Raw genomic sequence first — 22,432 nt, forward strand, 5'->3', positions numbered from 1 at the left:
AGCCTGGAAACATGTTCACACACCTATTATGAGCATTAAAACTACCAGAGAATGTGTGCTGCATGATAACACCTTATTGGTGTTTATGCCAATTTATTACATGACATGGCTATGACTCATAAACAAGCAGAGAGAAGAGGGAATGCAAATAAACAAGTGACAACATTGAGATACATGGACTGGAACATTGAAAAAACTGTACATAAAAAGTGTCTATAAGCTGCTGTTCAAAAATCTTCAGTCAAATCTGAACCTTTATTTATATATTTAAAAGATTTCATCGTCCAGCTCAGTTCAGTTCTCATACAACAGCGTCAGTGCAGTCAGATCAATAATATTGTTGAATATTAAGTGTCCCCGACTAGCAAGCCAGAGGCGACAGTGGCAAGGAACCCAAACTCCATCAGACAGAATGGAGAAAAAAAACCTTGGGAGAAACCAGGCTCACATGATCCTTCAGTAATCATTCTAATATGCTGATTTGGTGCTCAAGAAACATTTCATAGTATTAGTATCAATGTTGAAAATTTTTGTGGAAACCATGATGCAGTTTTTTCAGGATTCTTAAATGGAAAAAAAGTTCAAAAGAACAGCATTTATTTGAAACCTTTTGTAATAATATAAGATTCAGTTGCTTACAAAAAACTCTAACTCTGACCATAAATTGAACAGTATTTACATACACAAGTTTCATTCACTCTCATTTGTCCCTAACTCAGGCTACATTAAAGTTCATGATGTGGTCTGGAATATGACTAGCTTCTTAGCAGGTGTTGTAGGATGAATAGAGAATGGCCTTTATTTCATGTTGAAAGTCAATTTTTTTAGGGCAGCAGATGGGACTTGAGCACAGCACTGACAAAAATCAGCTATCAATCCCTTGTGATTATTCTATCTTATAGTTGTTTACGTTCTCGATTGGGATCGAGTTCAGCACTCCCTTCAATTCATGCAAAGTGAAATCACACTCCACCAATGAAGTCTTAATCACCAGGGAAACAGAGCCAGCTCATTCAGTTTGGAAAATTCTGTAATTAGAGGCAGAAAATCTCAGGAAGAACCCATAATCTTTCCTAAAGATGAGATTATCAAGGAGTCATCGCCACCTGACATCCGAGCAGATGTGCGCTCAGCGTTGCCAACAGGGAAGAATATGCCATTGCTCAGTGTTGACTGATGATAGTGTTGAGTGGAGGTTAATTGTCTGTCAGCGTGTTTATAGAGGATCAAAGTAGCAACATTAGTGCCATTCAACACTCTTCTTAAAAGGATTATTACGATATCACAGTGTTCTCTCTACTCGTATCGGCAGCATTTTTAGAGTTTCTGTCTAGAGCTAAGTTTTGAGTTTCAGTCTGTTTTTTAATTTCATTCACCTGCTTTTGACTTGACTTTCTTTCATCACTGTCCGTATCTGCTCTACCATCCACTGATGCTCTTATGGAAAGAGAAAAGACTCATGTTAACACTCAATGAATCAATTCACAATGCCAATTCACTGAAACAAACAGTTCAAAAGAATTGATTTGCGAGAATCCATCGGACTTCCCTGCACTACATATGCATTATTAAAAACAACTCTCAGACTGTCCGCTCCCGCCGACAACTGTTAGCAATACCGTCTGCGCGCTCTTACAAATCAGAAATTTAGTCATCCTCAGATCCTGGGAGGATGTAGAACTCAGAATATTGTATTCTGTTTGTTGCTTATTCTTTCTCTCATCTGTAAAATGTTACATTTGTTGGACTTTCTCTGTTTATTATGAGTAAATCTCCACATCAGTCTCACAAATCATGATGTAATCATTGCTGCAGTCTTAGTTGTCATACTGATATCAGGAACTCTAGAGACAAGCTTGCGCCAACTATAAAGTTGTTGTAAAACACTTTTGGCTGATGGTTTAATACCTCATCTCTCACCTGCTTCAGAATGCATTCATATGTTTGATTTGTACAGTTACACCATGCGAGACTAATAAAAGTGCCATTCATTTAGCAAAAATGATTTAAAGTAAGAAAAAGATTATTGCAAATGGCTAAAGCTTTTGAATAGCTTAGAAAGAAAGATGTTTTTCAACCCTTTCAGAAACATATTGTAGACCTAAAGAAAAAGTAAGTGGATGTTTTGCTCCAAACACAATAGGTCTGGATGATTCTCAAGCCCTGCATTAGAGTTTGCATTATGCTGAAGTATCAACATTAGGTAAGAAAACCATGAAATCAATTCATTCTGTTCCTTACTTTCAGAGTTACAGATAGGCTACCGTTCAAATCTTTGTGGTTAGTAAGAATTTTTTTTTTTTTTTTTTTTATAAAGAAATTAAAGGCACAATATGTAAGAGTTTTGCAATAAAATATCCAAAAAACAGTAGCACAGTTATATATTTTGTTCACTTGTTTACTTGCGTTATACCAAATGTTTTCAACAATGTGTAAATCCATTTTATCCAGTTTATGTATATCCCAGCCACTGCACTTGCCATTTTTTTTTTAATCAGAGGAGACATAGGCATGTTGTCCAAGCATTTATGGCAAGGATATACTTGGGAGTGGCCACGTATGAGGTGTTTCTGGCTGTTTCTCCCTCTTATCTGCTTCGAGGTCTTGATAAATTCAAATTGTGCCATTTCTTTGTTGTTTAGAATCCAGTAGTCCCGTAATACTTTTGTCTTTTATGAGTTTAATGAAGAACTCTCGTCTTCTGTCCAAACATACCGCACCCTCTTTAAAGAATGATCGAATTTTACATACGGCAGGTGACCTTTTTGAATTGCCTGAAAAACCACCTCATGCGAGCGTGTAAACTTTTTTGCAGTATATGGGAGTTTTTGCGAAATTGACGTGTTTCCATTGGGCACATTTTTAATTCGCAATTTCAATTTGTGCAATTTAAAGGGTAATGGAAACACGGCTACGGTTTCCATAAAAAATATTAAGCAGCACAATTGTTTTCAAGATTGATAATAATAAGAAATGTGTCTTGAACACCAATCAGCATATTAGAATTATTCATTCTTTCTGAAGGATTATGTGACACTGAAGACTGGAGTAATGATGCTGAAAATTCAGCTTTGCGTCACAGGAATAAATTACATTTTAAAATATATTAAAAAGAAAACTAAATTGCCATAATATTTCACAATATATCTGTTTTTACTGTTTTTTTTAATTTTTTTTTTTATTTTTTAATTTTTTTATTTTTTATTAAATAAAGTCAGACGTGGTAAGCAAGCCTTTGTTTATAATACATATTTTAATTTATTTATATTCATATATTTGTATTTTATTAAAAAATGGTGTACTTTTTAGGTTTTCATTTATGAATTTTTTGTCATTTATATTTTCTATTTGAGCATTTTTTTTCTAATTTCTGATCTCTATATAATTTGAACATTGTAAAATTATTTGGTTCAACTTTTCACTCAAATTGTCCTATTAATGATTAAAATAACACACTGAAGGAATGTGAGTTGTAGTGAAGGTTCATCGTCAGGCTGTCAAATCATGTAGTATCATTTAACGCTTTTGACCTTCAAGCCTCCTCACCTCAGGCTCGGGAATGGAGCAACACACAGACATTTAACTCATCAGCTGTGGGAACTCTGTCAGGGGGTACAGTGATGACATCACTCTCTTATCTTCAGTCACTGACATCACGCTGAGATGATATCACTAAGAGGTTTTCGATCAGCACGGCTTCTCAGTGGGCGGTCGCTATGCCAACAGTGTTACTGGTCTGAGCAACATCTTAACGAGCAGATCTTAATTACGTTCAGACAGGCCCTACAGAGACCGAGACAGCTGCTGACCTCGTAGAAGGGGGAAAGGAGTGTGTGCATGAGCAAGGGAATGAATGAGAGTGTTATCAGCACTAATGAGGGTTTAATAATGTCTCACTTAGATAACCTGCTACCTGACAACCTGTCCATGGCTTTTGATGTGCGTGTGCATGTGGTTAACAAGTGGTCAGAATGACTTCTATCCTGTGAGTGTATGGGCGGTTACATCAGCACTTGGTTGTTCTTTTACAAGCAGATCCATGTCGATCACCCCCTCTGTCTGTTATGCTGCATTCCAATGAAACTCAGATGGGGGATATTCCTACTTATCTCAGACTTTCATATGATAATGAAACAATGCGACATTAGCTTTGTAAGTGTTCAACCGTCCATAAAGAAGTTTCCTAGCAACCAAACTGTGGAGGATACAAGCATTTCTTCTGCAGGTGCATACAATTATCAGCAGGAAAGCTTACTGTTTTACATTACTGAAGCCTCTTAGAATGTTGTTTTTTTTTTATTTTTTTTATTACTGTAACAGCGAAAGGGTGAAACATTTTTCCTGTGTACTCAAGGTGCCCTGGAATATGGAATCCTTTTTTACGCCACAAAAAAAAAAAAAAAAAAAATGCTTTAGTATATCGTAATTATGACACAAATTTTAATTTTTTTATTATGGTAGGTAATTTAATCATATTACTATTGTTTTGCATTAAGTGCAGTTACTAATAATATTTTTTATTAATTGGAAATATTGACAGTAAAGCATTGAGCTTAAATTGAGATGCAGATAAAATTAACTTATTAACAGTAACGTGCAAAAACATAATTTTTATAGGGAAAAATTTAACTATTCTACTCTTATTAAATGTACCATACTGAACTGACTGACAGCTTCAGGGATTATATAAGGGGCGCTCTTTAATGCTTTGTTTAATTCAGTCACAATTTGAAGAAGTTTTTGTTTTTCATGAGACTTTGTGACTTTTCCTACTTTTCCATATATTAGGGAGTCAATAAGTCACCATCTAGTGGTAATTTCACTTTTAGTTTTACAAATCATCACATTAAAAATAACATTAAAATTGGATAATATTTAGAGCTTTGAAGTGAAGGAAAAAGTGTGAAGTACTTTAAAAAGTCCTAGAAAATTGCTTGAATTTCACTCTCAAAAGTTTGCATGAACCCTGAAATGAATAATGTAAAAGCATTCGACTATTTCTGCCAAAATACCATGGTTTCAGTAAGCGTTACTACATTAAATCCATGGTGATTTGTGCACTGGAGAGCCTTAACTTGTTTGTTCATGGCACAATGTTTCTCCAGGTTTCCACGTCAGCACTGTTTGATCTGATATCTGTGGTTCAAAGCAGAGAATTCTGTGCTGAATTTGAATGCTTCCCAGTAGATCTCGCAGCGATGTTATTAATTCTGTGGCGAATTCAAACACTTTCTCAATGGATCTCCCAGTGCTGTGTAGTAACTGTGTCACATGCTTGAGATCAGTGTGTGAGTAAACCAGCTCACGATGCGCTGTTTATTATTGCTGCGAGCTGATAAATGATCCATACTGCACAGCTCAAATGAGTAGCAGTGTTTCGTTTCACTATGGTTTCGTCTGCCATTTGATGTTTCTCATATGAAACAGAAATGGCAGCTCTTATCAGTTGCGCAATGTGGTGTTTATAACAAAATTTAGTCGCACCGGCAGGAAAAACGTAGGTCGTAGTGACATAAATGGCATTTAATTATATCATAATTTTGACACTTTGCCATAATTTATAGCTTTATACATAATTATTTTTTATGTCTTAATTATGACATATTATCTCACAATTTTGACTTGATTTTTGTTTTTCTTATGTAGCAGAAATGGGCTTCCATTCTACAAACAAATGGCAAAAAAAAAAAAGAAAAGAAAAGGTGAAAGTTCTTTTTTTCATATCCAAAAAGACTTTTCACTTTGCCCAATAAAACCCATTATAATCAGTGATTCTGTCTACACTGGATGCAGCGCAAATCTCCAACACTAAACTTATGCCTCGTTCTATTTATGACGTACTGACACGAAGGACAAATGCTTTGTAACGTGTCCAGTGTACACAGCTTTTAGCTGTTGGACAACGCTCCACAGACATGGTGTTACACCTCTTTAAACAGGTTTTATCATGTGCTGCATGCATTGACATTAATATGAAATTAATAAATGAGTGAGTCTTTATAATTTACAGTGTATATTTCCCTTAGTGCCACCACGTTCAAATGGCGTCATACACCCACAGCTCTACAAAATCAAAGTTCTAAGTCTGACTTCAAGCGATGTTCTGTTGCACTTGTCAAAGCAAGGAAGTTGAATGGAACACTGCATTAGCAGGAATCAATCTGACACTTGAAAACGGATGCGGAGACCCGAGCCGCCCCATCACGGGTGAAGCGTTCCCGTATTATTGATAAGTCAACAGACTGACGGAAAGCAGTGGGTCGGTCTAACATACTAATCCTCTTATTGATTTGTTTGGAACCTTGTACAGTGTGACTTCAGTGAGATGGACTGCCTTGAGTGAATAAACTTGTTGAGGGGTTTGTGTTGCTGAAGGTTTAAAAAATAGAGCAGAGTTGGTCTGTTTCTTCTGAACGTAGAGCTGTTGTACTATGTCGGTCGTGTGGCATCTGCAGGAACAGGATTCACATCTATATCCTCAACCTCCGCTTTCTCGTCTCCATTATGTCACTCACAAAGTATCATCCTCTAAAGGCAAAGTCAGATATGTAGAATATAGAAATAGGATTCCGGTTCCATAAGGATTATGTGTGATTACACCTGTGTGTGTAGAGCAATTCCTTGGCTTCTTTTCTTGCCCCGTCTGATTTAACGTCTGTACCCTGACCTTCACCACTCGCAATCACTTCTTGAAAATCAATACCGCTGTTGCTGCTGCACTGACACACACCAAGAACAATCGTGTATGTGCGAGATGTAGAGAAAATGCCCAGTCTCACCTTCAACTTTCTTAAACGTGTGGTAAAAAGCAATTTCACCTCTGTTAGAAGACAAGAAAAAGCATCACTCCTCCTCCTGTGTGCTCTCCAGTCCACACAAGACGATCTGTCAGAGCGTGCCTTCGTACAAAGCATGTCATCATATCCAGCTCGTTTAAAATGCTCTCTGAGATGACTAACACTAACGGCCCGTTGCCCGCCGCTATTTCTCGTGACAGGCCAGCTCTGCGGCTCTGAGACAGACTGATTGGCCGGCATTGTTCTAAAGGTCATTTAGAAGAGCTGCGGTCTTCTCTGGCTAATGATGTCATAATGAAGGGCTGTGTGGGCCAGCGGTTAACAGAGTCAGACAATAGGCTTTTTCATATCCAGGGTCAGCCCGGTGTGCCGCTAAAGAGACAACCGAATTAAACTTAAGTGAGCAATTTAGAATATTGTCTTCTTTTGCGGCAGATCTATATTTTGGCCTATATTTCGTCGCTTAGTTCTCAGATTGAATGCACATTTTCACACACAGATCCATTGTATTTTCTTGTAATTTGGCTTTTTAGTCACTTGTGGATGTCCTTTATAACAGTATCACTCATGTTGTCTAACATCAGAATTTGTAATGCTCATATTTTGCAGCCTACTCAAGGCATTATTCCCATGAGAAAATAGTTTCTTCACTACAGCTGTTTACCTTAGTCAGATCAATAGCGCAGCTACTGTAAAGGCCTCAAAAATCAGAATCAATACCACCAACTTTAAACACTTAACAGCCTGTTACATCATTAAACTCTTAATTATACACCGTTTAATCCCAACTCTCTTCATTTTTGCATAAGTAAAAGCTTTCTCTGATCTGTTTTTTTTTTTTTTTCTGAGTACCGACACTGAAGTGTGGTATGCCACTGGAATTTAGAACAGTTTAGAATACATTTAGAATAGATTTGTTTTGATCATCAGAAGTGATTTGTTTTTTACTGATCCTTTTAAGTGAATGATATTTTCTAAACTTTTGATTTGTGGCATAATATCTGGTCCTCATTGCAGTTCATTCTGACCGTAAATCACCCATTTAGACTGGAATAGACCTTCTGATGGACATTTAAAGCAACCAAGCATATCTTTTGTTTTTGTGTGCTGCTTTAGGGTGCATTTATAGGAAATAGATTATACAACACTAGACAGCTGTGGAAAACCATATATTTGTTTGGCATCTCAAAACATTAATCGTCCATGGTTCTCTATGATATTAGGGTGAGTAAATAAGAACAGATTTTTAATTTTGTGGTTAAGTATTCCTTTATTTGCAAGTGGTCTATTGGACATGCAATGGATTTGTGCCTGTTTTAACACAATGGGAGTAAATTAGTATTATAATGAATACTTCAACTCACAGTCATTCATAATATTATTAGTAATTCATTAGTAATTCATAATAAACTGACAATTCTTTTTTTGAGGCGATTTGTAGTGATTTTTTTTTTTTCTGTAGCTCGGTAAAATTTCAGCAGTTGAAAATTGGAAGAAAATGTCAAATGTCTGCTTCGTCTGTTGGTGAAAAATGCTTAGTAAACCATTCTTAACTCTTAAACTTAGTAAGGAATTTGGTCAGACTCAAAACAAGATTAGGTCAGCACTGGATATCATTCAGGACTTGCTGACCAAACGGCACTGAAGAAAACTTTTTTTTTTTTTTTTTTTGGCCAGCAGGAAAGGTCACTGAATGAATTTGAAGGACATTATTTTTCTGGTGAATGGATTCAAGAGATTTGATTCCAAATATAATTGCCTCCAAATGCATCTCCCCAGACATTGTTATACCCACAATTGAATCTTTTACACAGCTGGGATACTTTCATTTTGTTAGACCATTTTCCTTTGAGATTGATGGATTATTAAATACTTCTACAACTGCAAAACTTCATGGTGCATCCTTGGATGCTTCGTACTGATTCTTGAGAGTGAATGTTTGCCAAAACTTAATTTAACAGATTTGTGGTTTATAACTAAGCTCTAGGTAATATTTGAATAACATCACAGCTCTATAAACCTGAAGTTCTTCATGTATGTCTTAATTTAAAAAAGAAGTGTGTGTGCAAGCCAATTCATACATTGAATTAAAGTAAATGTTAGATTATAGATGACTTGATTGTCCATATACATTAGGCATGCATGTGTGTAAAGTATGTGAGTATAATAAACAAACATAGTAAAATACTAGCACAGCTAGTGAGGCTAGACACAAATGAATGTGTAATTTAAGGCACAAAGAGAGACGGACAAATAGGAAAAGAAAAAGTGATAGGAGTTACGAGGAGGCATAAGCAGGGGGTGAAAGAGAAAATAATCACTTTTGAATGAACAGGCCTCCTCCCAAGTATGAACATATTAATATTAATGGCTGCATTCTTCTGATTCCAGGCTCACTCAGACAACACCTTTATTTGACCTGACAATTACAGCCCCACAAATACAATAGGGTTATTCAACATTTCCCTTTCACAGATTTTAATTTTCAGGCCAACAAAAGCGGTTAGAGAAAAAAGGTATTTATTAGAATTTAAGAGAATTCTTTGTGAAACTGTGGAAAAGACCTACCCTCATACCGTTCCTAACCTATAAGACTTACTTTCTTATGTAGATCACAAACGGAGATGTTTGACAGAAGGTTGACACTGCTGTTTTTCATAAAATGCAAGTGAATGGTGACCACAGGCTATATTTCAAGTCTTTTGAAGCTAAACAACAGCTGTGTGTATGGATCAGGTTAAAACACTGAAAATCTTTCCCACTGCCATAGCTCTCAAATGTAATTCTTGTACTTTGAAGATTTGATTCTTAAAATGCCAAGATGTGATTCACAAACCAATGACTCTAATGAGCTAGTTCTTTTTAGTGAATCAAAAACATGTAGTGCAACCGATGTAGTCTAATTCTTTTGAGACCAATCCTTTTGAGTGAATCAGTCAAAAAGACTCAATAACCAGAAGTTATTTAAATTAGTCTGACGAATCCTTCAATGAAGTTATTACTGAATCAACATTAAGCTATCATTAAAGGGTTAGTTTACTCATTTTTGATGAAGTCCTAGGGTATCTGATCCACACATAGGCAGCAACGATTTTATTCAACAATTTGAACTGTTGTCATACGCAGTTGACGTAGTTTACATCCGAACGCCGTCTTATTATTGGCCGGCTCCTGCGTCAGCGTCACACGCATGCGTCGTGATGCTCATGTGTACAGCGTCGGCCAATACTGAGCCGGCGTTCTGATGTAAACACGAAAGCCCTGCACTGCGTTCACTACGTCAACTGAGTATGACAACAGTTCAAATTGTTAAATAAAGTCATTATTGTTTTGTTTTTGTGCACAAAAAGTATTCTCATTGCTTCATAACATTAAGTTTGAACCACTGTAGTCATGTTAACTATTTTAACAATGTCTTTAATACCTTTCTGGACCTCAAAAGGTACAATGATGTTGCTGCCTATGTGTGGTTTAAATTCAGATTTCATCAAAAATATCTTAATTTGTGTTCCGAAGAGTCTTACGGGTTTGGGACGACATAAGAGTGAGTACCTTGTGGAGGTAATCAAAAGGTATTATTTTTCTACTGTTGCTTCAAACATTCTTTTTTTTTTTTTTTTTAAACCTCTCTTGAGCATCTTCATCAGATTATGTGTTAACGTAGACACTGCCAGGGGCTGTACACCTCCACAGGGGCTTGGGCACGCTACCAACTCCTGGTCCTCCAGCTGCTGTCAGACGTCAGTAATCGTGTATGTATCTAAGAAACGTTCAAGCAGATTTATGCATTCAATTTGAACTTCTTAAATGGAGAATCCCGCGTACCCCATAGCAGTTTTCCTCTGAGCCGAGCATTTGACTTTATCCGTCCCTTTTATCTGTTGCTGAGAACTCCGAGTCGGCATCGGGGAGTGATATGTGGCTAAGGAGAGAGAGAGAATGCGCGCATCAATCCCTAAAGTAATTATCTCGGCTCCTCCTCATTCCAAAAGGCTAAATATAAGTGAAGTTTTTAGCTCCCAGTGGCAGCCATGTTGCCTTTGATAAACGGTGCGACTATAAAATTCGGGTGCGAAAGCCAGTATGTGTGTTTTAGTGTATTCTGCGTTCACACAGCCTGGCTTGGAGTATAAATTCTCCTGCGCACAGTCTGTCTTTCTGCCATGCACAGTCACTCGCACGCACACACAAAAGCAGATACAGATAGGCGGGCGAGTGTGGTTGTGCTAGATTGGAATTGTCAGAGGTGTCACATTAAATGTGCTATTATTAAGTCCAGGCTGAATTTTATGGCCTTGCAGGATCGTAAATTGGTTGGTCAGTCCTTTAAATTACGTATCCATCGAGCGATGTGCTCTATCTGTCCTCACTTTTCTCCTGCTTTACTTTCTCTTTCTCGCTCTCTCTATTTCTCCCCCTCCCTTTCACCACGTACATATACGAGAGCTTGATCTTGACTCTTTGGCCCTGGTTGAAATGGATGGCGTGAGTGTGACGGGACGAGAGGAGTGCGGGATGCTGAGAGTAGCTGACATCCGAGTTCACAGAGGCTTTAGGGGTCACTGTGGCCCCTGGCCAAAACCATGACCCTCCTGAGGGAATAACAAGAGAGCCTGTCTCAGTGTATCGATCAGGGGAAACTTACAAGGAGCTCTAGTACCATTTAAAAGTTGGGAAGTCTAAAAATCACAGCAGATCTGGACATTTCTCAATTGCCTTTGAATGATTTTTATGGAGGAAAAATCTGCACTTGCAATTGTGTATCAGAAAATCAATGGACAATACAGAATTAAGTGATAGCTTGGGTCATGTTGTACGGTCATAATTATTTTTCAGATTGCTTTTTTTGAAATTACCTTTCATGTACTGTGTAATATAGCTGTTTGAAACACCGCAGACCTTTTAAATTCACAAAGATCAAAGTGCACGACAAATGCAGTTATTAGCTGGGTTTTCATCCAAACGTGAAGCAAATCTTTTCAAAGTTTGCAAAAAAAGACAAATGCATATAAAGTGTGTTTCCATCAAGTTGTTTGAGCGGATGACGGTGGTATTGGTAACCTGGTAACTAACAATAAATAAAACACTGTGACCGAGCATTCGTGAAGGGTTCGCCTAAACACTTATGAATAAGAAACTCGAGTACAAAAGTGCGCATGCCCCTATCCATGGCAAGCCCCGATGGGAAAATGCATTGCACAAACACACACACACACACATATACAATGTGTGCCAGTACATCCAGAATTAATGCTCAATAACAGAATCAAACAAAGTTTTCTGTTACAACACGGAACCGATCAACAGAAACAGCCGATTATGATTAGTCACATGGGTTTAATGTTCGCTACGTCAGAATTTATTTGGCAAATGCATTTCCATCTCCCATTATTTGCATTAACTCGTGTCAAAAACCACTTCAAGTGAGCGTATTTTTTATTCAAAATTTGGCATTTCCATCACCCGTTTCTGATACGATACTTCAAATTACGCATAAAAACAGGGTGACGGAAACATAGCCTTTGTCTCTCAGAAGAAAGAACTTATTCTGAACTGCCTTATTAAATGAGTGTTCAGTAATTCCAGTCTTTTTGCATGAACCTACAAAATTTGTAATAAATTTACATAATGCCTATGATCTTTATTGGCTGCCGACGAACAACGTCTACTTTGACCTGCCCTCAAACACTGAAGTTGTAGCTGAGGCCTGGAAGAGTTTGGTTTGTGTTGTTGATATATCGAGAAGACGCTGTTTTCTGCACTGCGAAAGCAAATCCACTTTGCCTGCACTTCCAAAGGATGAGGTTGTGGGCTTGAATTGATATTGTAAAGCCCGGAACACACCAAGCCGACGGTTGGCCATCGGGCAGTTTTTGTGCGTCGGCCGCACCATCGGCTGAAGTTGGTCCTCGTCTGCTTTTTTTCAGCCGATTCAACATGTTGAATCGGTGTTGGGCCGTCAGAGAGAGAGAGAACTCTGATTGGCTGTTCAGTATAGCAAACGAGTCAGTTCATGAGAATATAAGCAAAAGTTATGAAAGCAAGCAAATAAGTCATGACGGCACAGACAGAAGGTTGTTCTAATTTTACGTCATCTTACCTGAGCACTCAAATGCACAAATATTTTCATAGTAACATGAGCGGAGTGGAATAAAGAACGTGATCAGCATGATTGATATTCAAAACGGTAAGCAAGCAGATGGGGTAATGGGCATTTTGTTTCCCACATGCGTTGTAAGCAGTAGACCAATCACAACAGACTGGGCCATCTGACCAATCAGAGCAGAGTAGGCTCTCAGAAAGGAGGGGTTTATAGAGACCAAATCCTTGATCAAACCTTTCACGCACTGTGAGTAAAGACGTGATGCTGCTGTGTATGTTATAAGAAAATTAAACTGGATTTTGACCTTGGATGCGTGTAAACCTATTGTAAGACACTTTCAGAGCAAAATTAGGAACCTTTAAAATAGCATAATAGGGGCACTTTAAATGCTATGCACTTGAATACAGCTCTCATCTATATTTGATTCTTTGAAGCCCAAGGACTTTGAGATGAAGTGTCTTTATAGCCCAATATTTGACTTTAACTGACCTTGTCCATCAGCTCTTGATCTGATGTATTGATGACACTTAATTAAAACACTCTGGGTGAATGGGTTAAGCTGATAGGCAGAGGCTGACAGCAGATAGATCAATAACACGATCAGGGAAATGAAGATCTCAGGCTCTCAAAGGAGAGATAAAGACTGTGTTAAACAAATTAACATAAGAACTGAGGTGATAAAGCAGTAAAAAAAATCATTAAATTATAAGCACTTTTCTCTCCTTTGAGAACTGGCTAGCAGAGTTCAGTCAACACGTAAAGTTCAGCAAAAAGAGTGCTATTGACCATAAGCCAAATATAAACAGACTTTCCTGATCCAGTTACTGCACTTGATTATTGCACTTGACTATGACTCAGACTATGGGTAAATCTAAAAAAAAAAGATATAAGGAGAGTAAAGTAAAGTAATCCCACCCTTTAAAAAATTAAGCCCATTAGGTTTTTTTTTTTTTTTTTTTGCATTCTGACAAACAATTCCCATCACCATCATGAAAAAAAGATATACTGCCTTTAAATTTACATTTAAATAATATAACAGATGCTACCATAATCTATGCTGATTTAAATAAATCATTGTATTACAATCATTATATTCCCATTAAATGAAAAATAATTGGAAATTGTAGGTGCATGAAGGAGGATATGCTAAATGTCATCTAAATAATGTCACAATTCAATTTCTTTTTATGCATTTTTTTCTGTTTATGCAAAAACGTTTTTCCTTTAAACTATTTTTTTCTTTAGTCTTTAGACTTTTGAGCAGTTGTGGAATTATTTGTAATTAAAAATCCATTCACTTTCCATAAGTTACATGTCATATTTCAGTAAATGAGGAGCTGCTTTCTTTTTTTAGATGGCCACAGAGGTGTTAGAGGATCTTCTAGAAGAGGATGACGAGGTTGTGGAGGTGTGTATTATTTTATTTTTTTTATCCTTTTTAAATGGTAGTAGTTTTGCTACTCATTTTAGAACCAGTTATAAAAGTTTGATAAATCAAACTGAAATTATGAAATGTTAAATATGAAAATAAATTACTTGTAACTTACAAGGTGTTTACTTCCAGTTGTTGTGGTGTGGTTGTGCATTATCAGCCCCATCCTACAGGCTCCACCTGGTCGGATGTTTGACACCAGCATTTGATGCATTGCTCACTGTCTCAGATGGCTGGATTCATAATTTATGGTGCTATATCCTGCTGAAATAGTAGTATGTTTGTGTGAAAATGCTTTGGTCTTCACTTTACTTTATTAGCTAGGGAAATTCCGAACACAATGCTAGGGTGGCTAAAACTGAGATACTTACACATTGCTGTTTGATGGACCAACACACAAACACACACACACACATATATAGCACATTTTTCTCCCACGACCCAATGCCACATAAATATGGTTTGCTTTGGTGCCACACAATACATTAAAAAGCATTATTAAGCTCGAAGGCATTCAGATCTTTTCAGACTTGATTAAAAATAGCTTATACAGTACAAACAACATCCTGAGAGTTGATGCATAATTAATGAGCCAAACTGAAGCCAATACATTATTAAACAAATGAATATGAAACTGTAGAGTGACTTTCAGAGATTTGATTTATTTTATTTTTAAGATTTTTTTTTTATCACCTACTCCAACTGGCGATTTAAAGAAGGATAAGTCAGAATCGGAACTGGAACGTTAAATCCTTTTGATTCCCATTCCTATAGTCTACACTCTGAAGAGTCAGGACGGAGGTGTACCAGTCCACTCCCACTCACAAACACACATGCGTATACACCCACACCCACACACTCTTTCTCTCTAATAGATATCTGACAGATTGAGAGCGCTTACAGAGTGTTCTGAACATTCGGCTCAGGAGAGTCATAGAGTGTGAAAGAGAAGAAGACAGAGAGAGTGGGAGTGAGAGATGTTTGAACTCTCTGTGGTGTGTTATTGAGACATCAGAGAAGGGTATAGAGTGTAACAGTAGGTGATAAAGTGGAGAGCACTTCAACACAGCACAACAATAACATGCACACACATTCTTCCCCACAGCCCATTTGTGTCTGACTTCCCTTTATTCAGTGTTCTCATTTTTTAGGATACAAACAAAGCTGCCCGATTGTTTGTTTCTCCCTCTCTGTTTGCCACAAAATAAGGTTATTTTAATCCTGCCTGAAATAAAATATTTATAGCACTGACAGAGAGCATGGGAAGTGCTTTAGGTTTGTTTTGTTAATTACAAGTGGCTGACTGACTGTCTCTCATGTTTTTGCAGCCTACTTCAAGATGTATTTACTGTAGGCAAGAGTGGGGTAAAGTGTGCCAGTTTATACACAATTTATGCAATAGGCCAGTATTTACAAAGCCTGATCCTGGAGTAATTCCAACACTGCTCTTTTGGAATCATTGGGGAATATGGGAATTATTTACAATTCAAATGAAAACATGAATACAAATGAGGGTGGAGGAAATCAACATACTAATGTATAATCCCATTCCATGTATAATCTTTACCCTTTACCCCAACTATATATTAGGCAACTTACCCAATATATACGTATATATACGTATATATATATATATATATATATATATATATATATACACACACCAGTGAGCCATTACATTATGACCACTCCCAGCCTGGAGCAATGAGCGCGCCTGGCAACCGAACGGTGCCGCAGGTGCAGTTCACAGAGCAGTATATATACCACCCAAGGACCGGGTTTCGGTCATTGTTCAGTGTCAGAATGGGAAAAGCTGCCGAGTTATCGGAGTTTGATAAAGGACAAATTGTGATGGCAGGGCGCCCCGGAATTTCAATCTTGGAAACGGCGTACCTTGTAGGTTGTTCACGTGCCTCTGTGGTGATTACGTATCAAAAGTGTTTTGTCCGCAGCTTATTGATGCCAGAGGGGTGCGTCGCACATTGTTCACAGTGACTGCAGGGCCACAGTGTGACAAATCACCAGCAGTTACAACAGTGGTGACCAGGGCAATGTGTCAAGACCCTCTACAATGAGGGTAAGCCACAGAGGGTCACTGCTGAAAGAGCTGGCTGTTCGCAGAGTGCTGTGCCAAAGCATATTCATGGAAAGTTGACTGGAAGGAAAAAGTGTGGTAGGAAAAGGTGTACAAGTGAAAGGAATGACCGCAGGCTTGAGAAGATTGTCAGGCGAAGTTTCCACAGTCAGTGATGATTTGGGCTGCCATGTCATCTGCTGGTGTTGGTCCACTGTGTTTTCTGAAGTCCACAGTCAATGCAGCCATCTACCAGGACATTTTAGAGCACTTCATGCTTCTTTCTGCTGACAAGTTTTATGGAGATGCTGATTTCATTTTCCAGCAGGATTTGGCACCTGCCCACACTGCCAAAGGTACCAAAAGCTGGTTCAAAGACCATGGTGTTACTGTGCTTGATTGGCCAGCAAACTCGCCTGACCTGAACCCCATAGAGAATCTATGGGGTATTGTCAAGAGGAAGATGAGAGACACCAGACCCAACAATGCAGATGACCTGAAGGCTGCTATCAAAGCAACCTGGGCTTCCATTACACCTGAGCAGTGCCACAGGCTGATTGCCTCCATGCCACGCCACATTGATGCAATAATTCATGCAAAAGGAGGCCCAACCAAGTATTGAGTGCATAGAAATGAACAGACTTTTCAGAAGCCTGACATTTCTGTTTAAAATATCCTTTTTTTATTGATCTTATGAAGTATTCTAATTTATTGAGATAGTGAATTGGTGGGTTTTTGTTAAATGTGAGCCAAAATCATCACAATTAAAAGAACCAAAGACTTAAAGTACTTCAGTCTGTGTTCATTGAATTTATTTCAACAATTTGAGTTGAATTACTGAAATAAATGAACTTTTCCACGACATTCTAATTTGAGATGCACCTGTGTGTGTGTGTATGTATATATATATAATATATATATATATAAAACTTTTCTGCTCACTAGCCACTGGTTTTCCAAAGTTGCTAGCCACTCAGCATTTTCACTGGCCACAATTTTGATTTACAAGATTTAAAACCCTTTCAAAATTTCAAATGCAGATTGACCACCCAAATCAAGACTACATTATATATAAGCTGGTATGTACAGGTGGGCAATATAAGCATAATATGAGAAATTTTATAAGCTATTTTTGTTAGGCTATATAAAAAGAACAAAGAAGCAAATTACAAATAGTAAATTTAAAAAAATAAAATAAAAAAAAGATACATAGATAAATTTTTTTTCAGATACATAGGTTTATTTAACATGTATACATTTATTTACGTCCACTTAAGCCATAACCACGATGGGCATTTTGACATCTGTGTGTGCGTGTATTTGACTATTCAGGCGCAAGGAGAACTGACCGCGTGCGCAAGGAGAGAGCGCTTCTGTTGTGTGTCATTCAGCACGTTTCCGCCTATCCCGCCTTCACTAACAGCAAGTTAATCGATAAAGAATTGTGATTGAATTGTAATTTTGTGATACGACGAGCTGGGAGTGGCTGTCTTACCCTCCACAGCTGAAATCTACCCGCATTTTGCAGGTTGGCAGGTGTTAATGTCAAGACCTATATATATATATATATATATTTTAGGGGTCGACCGATTATTGGCCCCGATATTAAGCATTTTGTATGGTTATCGGTATCGGTCATTTTCAAAACCGATTTGCCAATAAAATAATTTAATTTTGAAATGCGCTATTTGGCTCTGATTCAGCCACCTCTGTCTGAATGCACCACTCTGTGGCCTAGAGCAAGCTCTGCCCACCATCCATCTGATTTGTTGGGAGTCGCGAGTCCGGCCAATCAGCGCAGAATGCTGAAGGCATGGAAAGTTTTGCACTCACACTGAAAGCACTTGCTAACTGGAGCTGCTTCAGTGATCACGCATCCAAACAGATTATCAGAGCAGCTCAGTTATTTTAAAACTTTATGTGAGACGTAGTTTCACAAACAGTTTGAGTGATTCAGTGGTAGCGAGTCTCCCTCTCTCTCAAAATGCGCAAATGGCTTCACATCCGTGGTATCCACATTGAGTTTGCTTTGCAAGTGAGCTGTATGCTGCAATATTAGCACGCGTTTCGAACAGTTGACAGAATTGGCACTTGCACATCATTTTAAGTCATGGCAATTCAAAAATACAAGCCATTTTAAACCATATAGTACTCACGCGCGCTCAAGAGACGGTCTTCAGTCAGTGCGCTCTCAGCCAATGCACGCGCACAGCCACCTTTCAAACTGCTCGCAACAAATGTCAGATTGAGTTACTTTTCACAACTTATTACACATAAACGTTCAGTTACACACACTGTTATGTTAAAATGCCCGTCCTGGCGAGTCTATGTGTAAGCACAGTCGGTTGTCTTTAGTTAATATGAACAGCATGTGTAACAGTATATTCCTTTATCTTAAACAGACAGCAGCCTTTAAACCTGCTACTGTCTACTATTGCTTGTCACAATCAAACAACAAAAGAAAATCTTTAATAAGGATTAATCTATATAGTTATACATTAATTTATACATTTAAGGTTATGTAGAGTTATTTTATATTGGATTATTTTTAATATTATTAACAGTTCTCAGAATTAAAGATATGTTTAAAAGCATTTAAAGAAAGTTTTTGTCAGAGCCCTTGTTATTCTTAATTTTGACAATAATTTTCATTTTTACACCAGACATATATATCAGTTCAAAATATCGGTTATCGGTCTACTTGATCTGTAATAATTGGTATCAGCGTCGGCCCTGAAAAACAAATCGGTCGACCCCTAATAAATATATATATATATATATATATGTATGTAATGTCTTCTCTTTCTTTCTCAGGTGTGGTATTTGTTGGGATGGCTGTTTTATTTGCAGCTGGATAAACAAGACCCGACAAACAACAGCGTGAACTTCAGAAAATCAGCCTGGACGTGTCTTAGCAAGGCCAAAAAGGTAGAGCTCACACACTGCACTGCTGCACTGTACACACACTGCTCTTTTGGAAACGATGAGGCCATCTGATTTCATCTTGGAATAGTTTTCATTCTCCCCTACATACAGTACACACACACACACACACACACACACACACACACACATTTTCTACCTGGCTGATTCCTCCACTCCTCCCTTGGTCCCTTCTCATTTTTTCCATCTGTCATGGCTCTCTCAGCATGCCGTCAGCTCTTTTCAGCTCTTTTTCTACTGTGAAATTTCTCAAACTCTGCTGGTGTCCGAGTGCTATAGAAATGGAAAATGAAAGCCAAAGTTTGAAATAAAATGAGAGAGGGAATAGCTTGCAGGGTGAGGTATGACAATACCTATAGCTCTTTTTTTTCTACCATCCCCTTTTGTTCTTTTTCTTCCTTCTCCCCATTTCCATTTCTGCCTCAGCCATCTCTTCCACTGTTACTTGACTTCGGTTCTCTCTGAGGAAACCTTTGGTCGCTGCATGTTCCATTGGTTTTCTGTCTCTGCGTCTCTCTCGTTTCTAATGGATTTATCGTCATCTGTCCTTCATTCCCTCTGCTTCACCTTGCAGCCTCTCATTTTCTTCTCGAGAGGAAAAGACATGCCTTACTACGTCCTTGATGATCTATTCAGATGAATTGGGAAGGCCAGACACACACCTGCTGTCTCACGTATACCTGTAGATCCTTATGTCTCTCCTTGAGTCTCTGAAGCACAGGCTTTCGTTACTTAATGTTATTGCAGAATGCACTATTGACAGGTAGTTATGGTCAGCCAGTAGGAAAGCAGGAGATATGTATTTCAGTGCTCTTATCGATCCTAGCAACTTGTCAAGGTCTCAGACAGTCAGGCGAGACATAATACAAACTCTGACCTGTCCCACCTAACACTTCATGTAAAAACATTTGTAGAAATATCATTGCTATATATATATATATATATATATTTATGTATGTTCCATTATTAATTTGTTTCTGTATTAATATATTATATTTGTTTAGAGTTTTATATATTTCTCTTTTTATTCTTGCTTTTTTTTTCTCCATATTTTTTGTCTTATTTATGTAGTTCCATATTTATTTCTGTATTTCTTTGTCCTATGGGATAAGATGGCATGGTTTTTAATGACATAGTCTTTAATACTGTGGGTTTGATTATTATAGTTTTGGTTGCACTTTATTTTACAGTATGTACTTAGAGTGTACTTACCTAAGAAAGTACTGGGTAATATAATATAATATAATATAATATAATATAATATATAATAATGGGTAATGTAAAGGTAACTAAATGGGTTAAGGTTAGGTTTAGGAGTTGGTTCAGGGTTAGTACCTAGTATTACCCAGTTATTGCAATTACTATAATAATTACAGAGTATTTACATGGGAAACATGACTGTTAAATAAAGTGCTACGTTTTATATAAAACATAGTGCTATGTTTTATATAAAAGTTTAAAAGTAAAAACATAATTATCCAATTAATAATGAGCCCTTGCTATTTTATTTCAAAGTCATTTGATAGTTTATCTCTCCAACCGCATAATCCTGAATGACTTTATAAGGTCTTTGGAGTTTGTCTACTGTTTAAATCTATGAAGAAAAATCTCTGTTTGTGCTGCTCTATAAATTTTTTAAAAGCAAATTGAGAGCAAAAATTGGCTCATGAACACAAAATATGTAAATAAGACCTGAAAGTCATGCTCTTGGCTTTGGTTCAGACTTGTGAATATTTAATTACTTTCGCTAACGTCTCAATTATTCATCTGCTCTTTAATCAGTGCCCCATATCAGCCAAGCTTTTGTTAGCTGTGTCATTAATATGGCCGTAATAAAGCAAACAGTAATTATTTATTAATTAGCCTTTTAGAAGGTCATCTTTCTGAGCTATGAAATATACTGCCAGTTATGACTGAGTTAGACTAATGTTGCTAGTATAATGTTTAGTATTGAAAGGAATAACCTTTCAACTTTTAGTAATAGAATTGCCTAAACTGTTGATTAAATCTGGGATTTTCCATCCTTTGGGAACAAAATATTTCAGTAGCATCATAGAGAGTCTTATTTTGTGCATCATTGCTTTGTTAAACCTGTAAAACTGAAATGCGTTTCCATCTTCGGTAGAACACAGAAAAAGATATTTTGAAAAAACTGATCTGGGTGTCAAGGGGGGTCCAGTGTTGGTTTGAAGTTTGAACAATAACTGTCATTGAATGGACAGAATTTGAAACACCTTAAAAATATATTTAAGGAAAGTCAAGAAAACAGGTGTTCTTGGATAAATATAGAAATGAATTGTACAATTCACCTAAAATGTGGATATAAGCCTTATTCAGACACGACTAGTTTTCCGAGTTACAATTCTTATCTCCTGTTGTCTGTGACTGTGACTGTGACTGTGTCTCTGTGTGGGAGTGTGTGTTTTCTAGATGTGGCTTTTACAGAAGGTCATCTGCTGTGCTTGCGTGCATCACATATAACGTATATGTTTTATAATGAATTATTTATTGATATAACATTTATTTATTATTAACCTTGAAGTGGACAGTAGGTAATTTGCTCTGGAATTTTTACTGTGGTTGTGTGAGAAAAACATGGACATGGCGTTAAAATCTCAAAGTGCTCCTGTGAGAAATTTCTCTAACATCCCCCTGGAAAACTAGTCCCGTCTGATAGTGCTTTATTCTGAAAGATTATGTTGTTAGCTGTTGCCTGCTGTGGATTTCAACTTTAAAATGTATTTTCATAATTTTTTTTTTAAATCTTCAGTTTCATGCCTCTGCTTTAGTGATCATTATCAAGTTTTTTGCAAGAAATTGATGGCTCCTGAGCTAATCTCTTGATTACAGCCTCGATTATTCTCCTGAATCGATTGATTCCCCCTGCTCCTGATTTTAATTAGCTTGTGGCTACTCTGCCTACTGCGGATTTGTTTTCTGTGTCTGCGCTCGTATTGCTGTTTTCTACCTTCATCCCACCCTTCCTCGCTTCCACTCTCCCCTCGTTCTTCCGTCACACTCTATGACTTCAGGCAGAGTTCAGATTCCACTTTAGCCGCTATTCACCATTGATTTTCTGCCTT

At 37.4% G+C, this 22,432-nt stretch overlaps 1 protein-coding gene across 3 annotated transcripts in view; it reads left to right on the forward strand.

Annotated features, from left to right (window-relative positions):
• The window catches only part of si:dkey-12j5.1 (uncharacterized), an 86,029-nt gene that overhangs the window by 53,866 nt on the left and 9,731 nt on the right, over positions 1-22,432 (forward strand). Inside the window, exons 9-10 of one of the 3 annotated variants that reach the window (XM_051866129.1) lie at positions 14,255-14,308; positions 19,221-19,334. In XM_051866129.1, the coding sequence (XP_051722089.1) occupies positions 14,255-14,308; positions 19,221-19,334 (168 nt within the window). Of the gene's footprint in view, positions 1-14,254; positions 14,309-16,731; positions 17,146-19,220; positions 19,335-22,432 lie in introns of those variants that run through there. The other 2 variants (XM_051866131.1, XM_051866132.1) reach the window with 2 other exon arrangements.

The sequence above is a fragment of the Ctenopharyngodon idella genome, chromosome 16, assembly GCF_019924925.1.
Source record: "Ctenopharyngodon idella isolate HZGC_01 chromosome 16, HZGC01, whole genome shotgun sequence".
Classification (NCBI taxonomy): domain Eukaryota; kingdom Metazoa; phylum Chordata; class Actinopteri; order Cypriniformes; family Xenocyprididae; genus Ctenopharyngodon; species Ctenopharyngodon idella.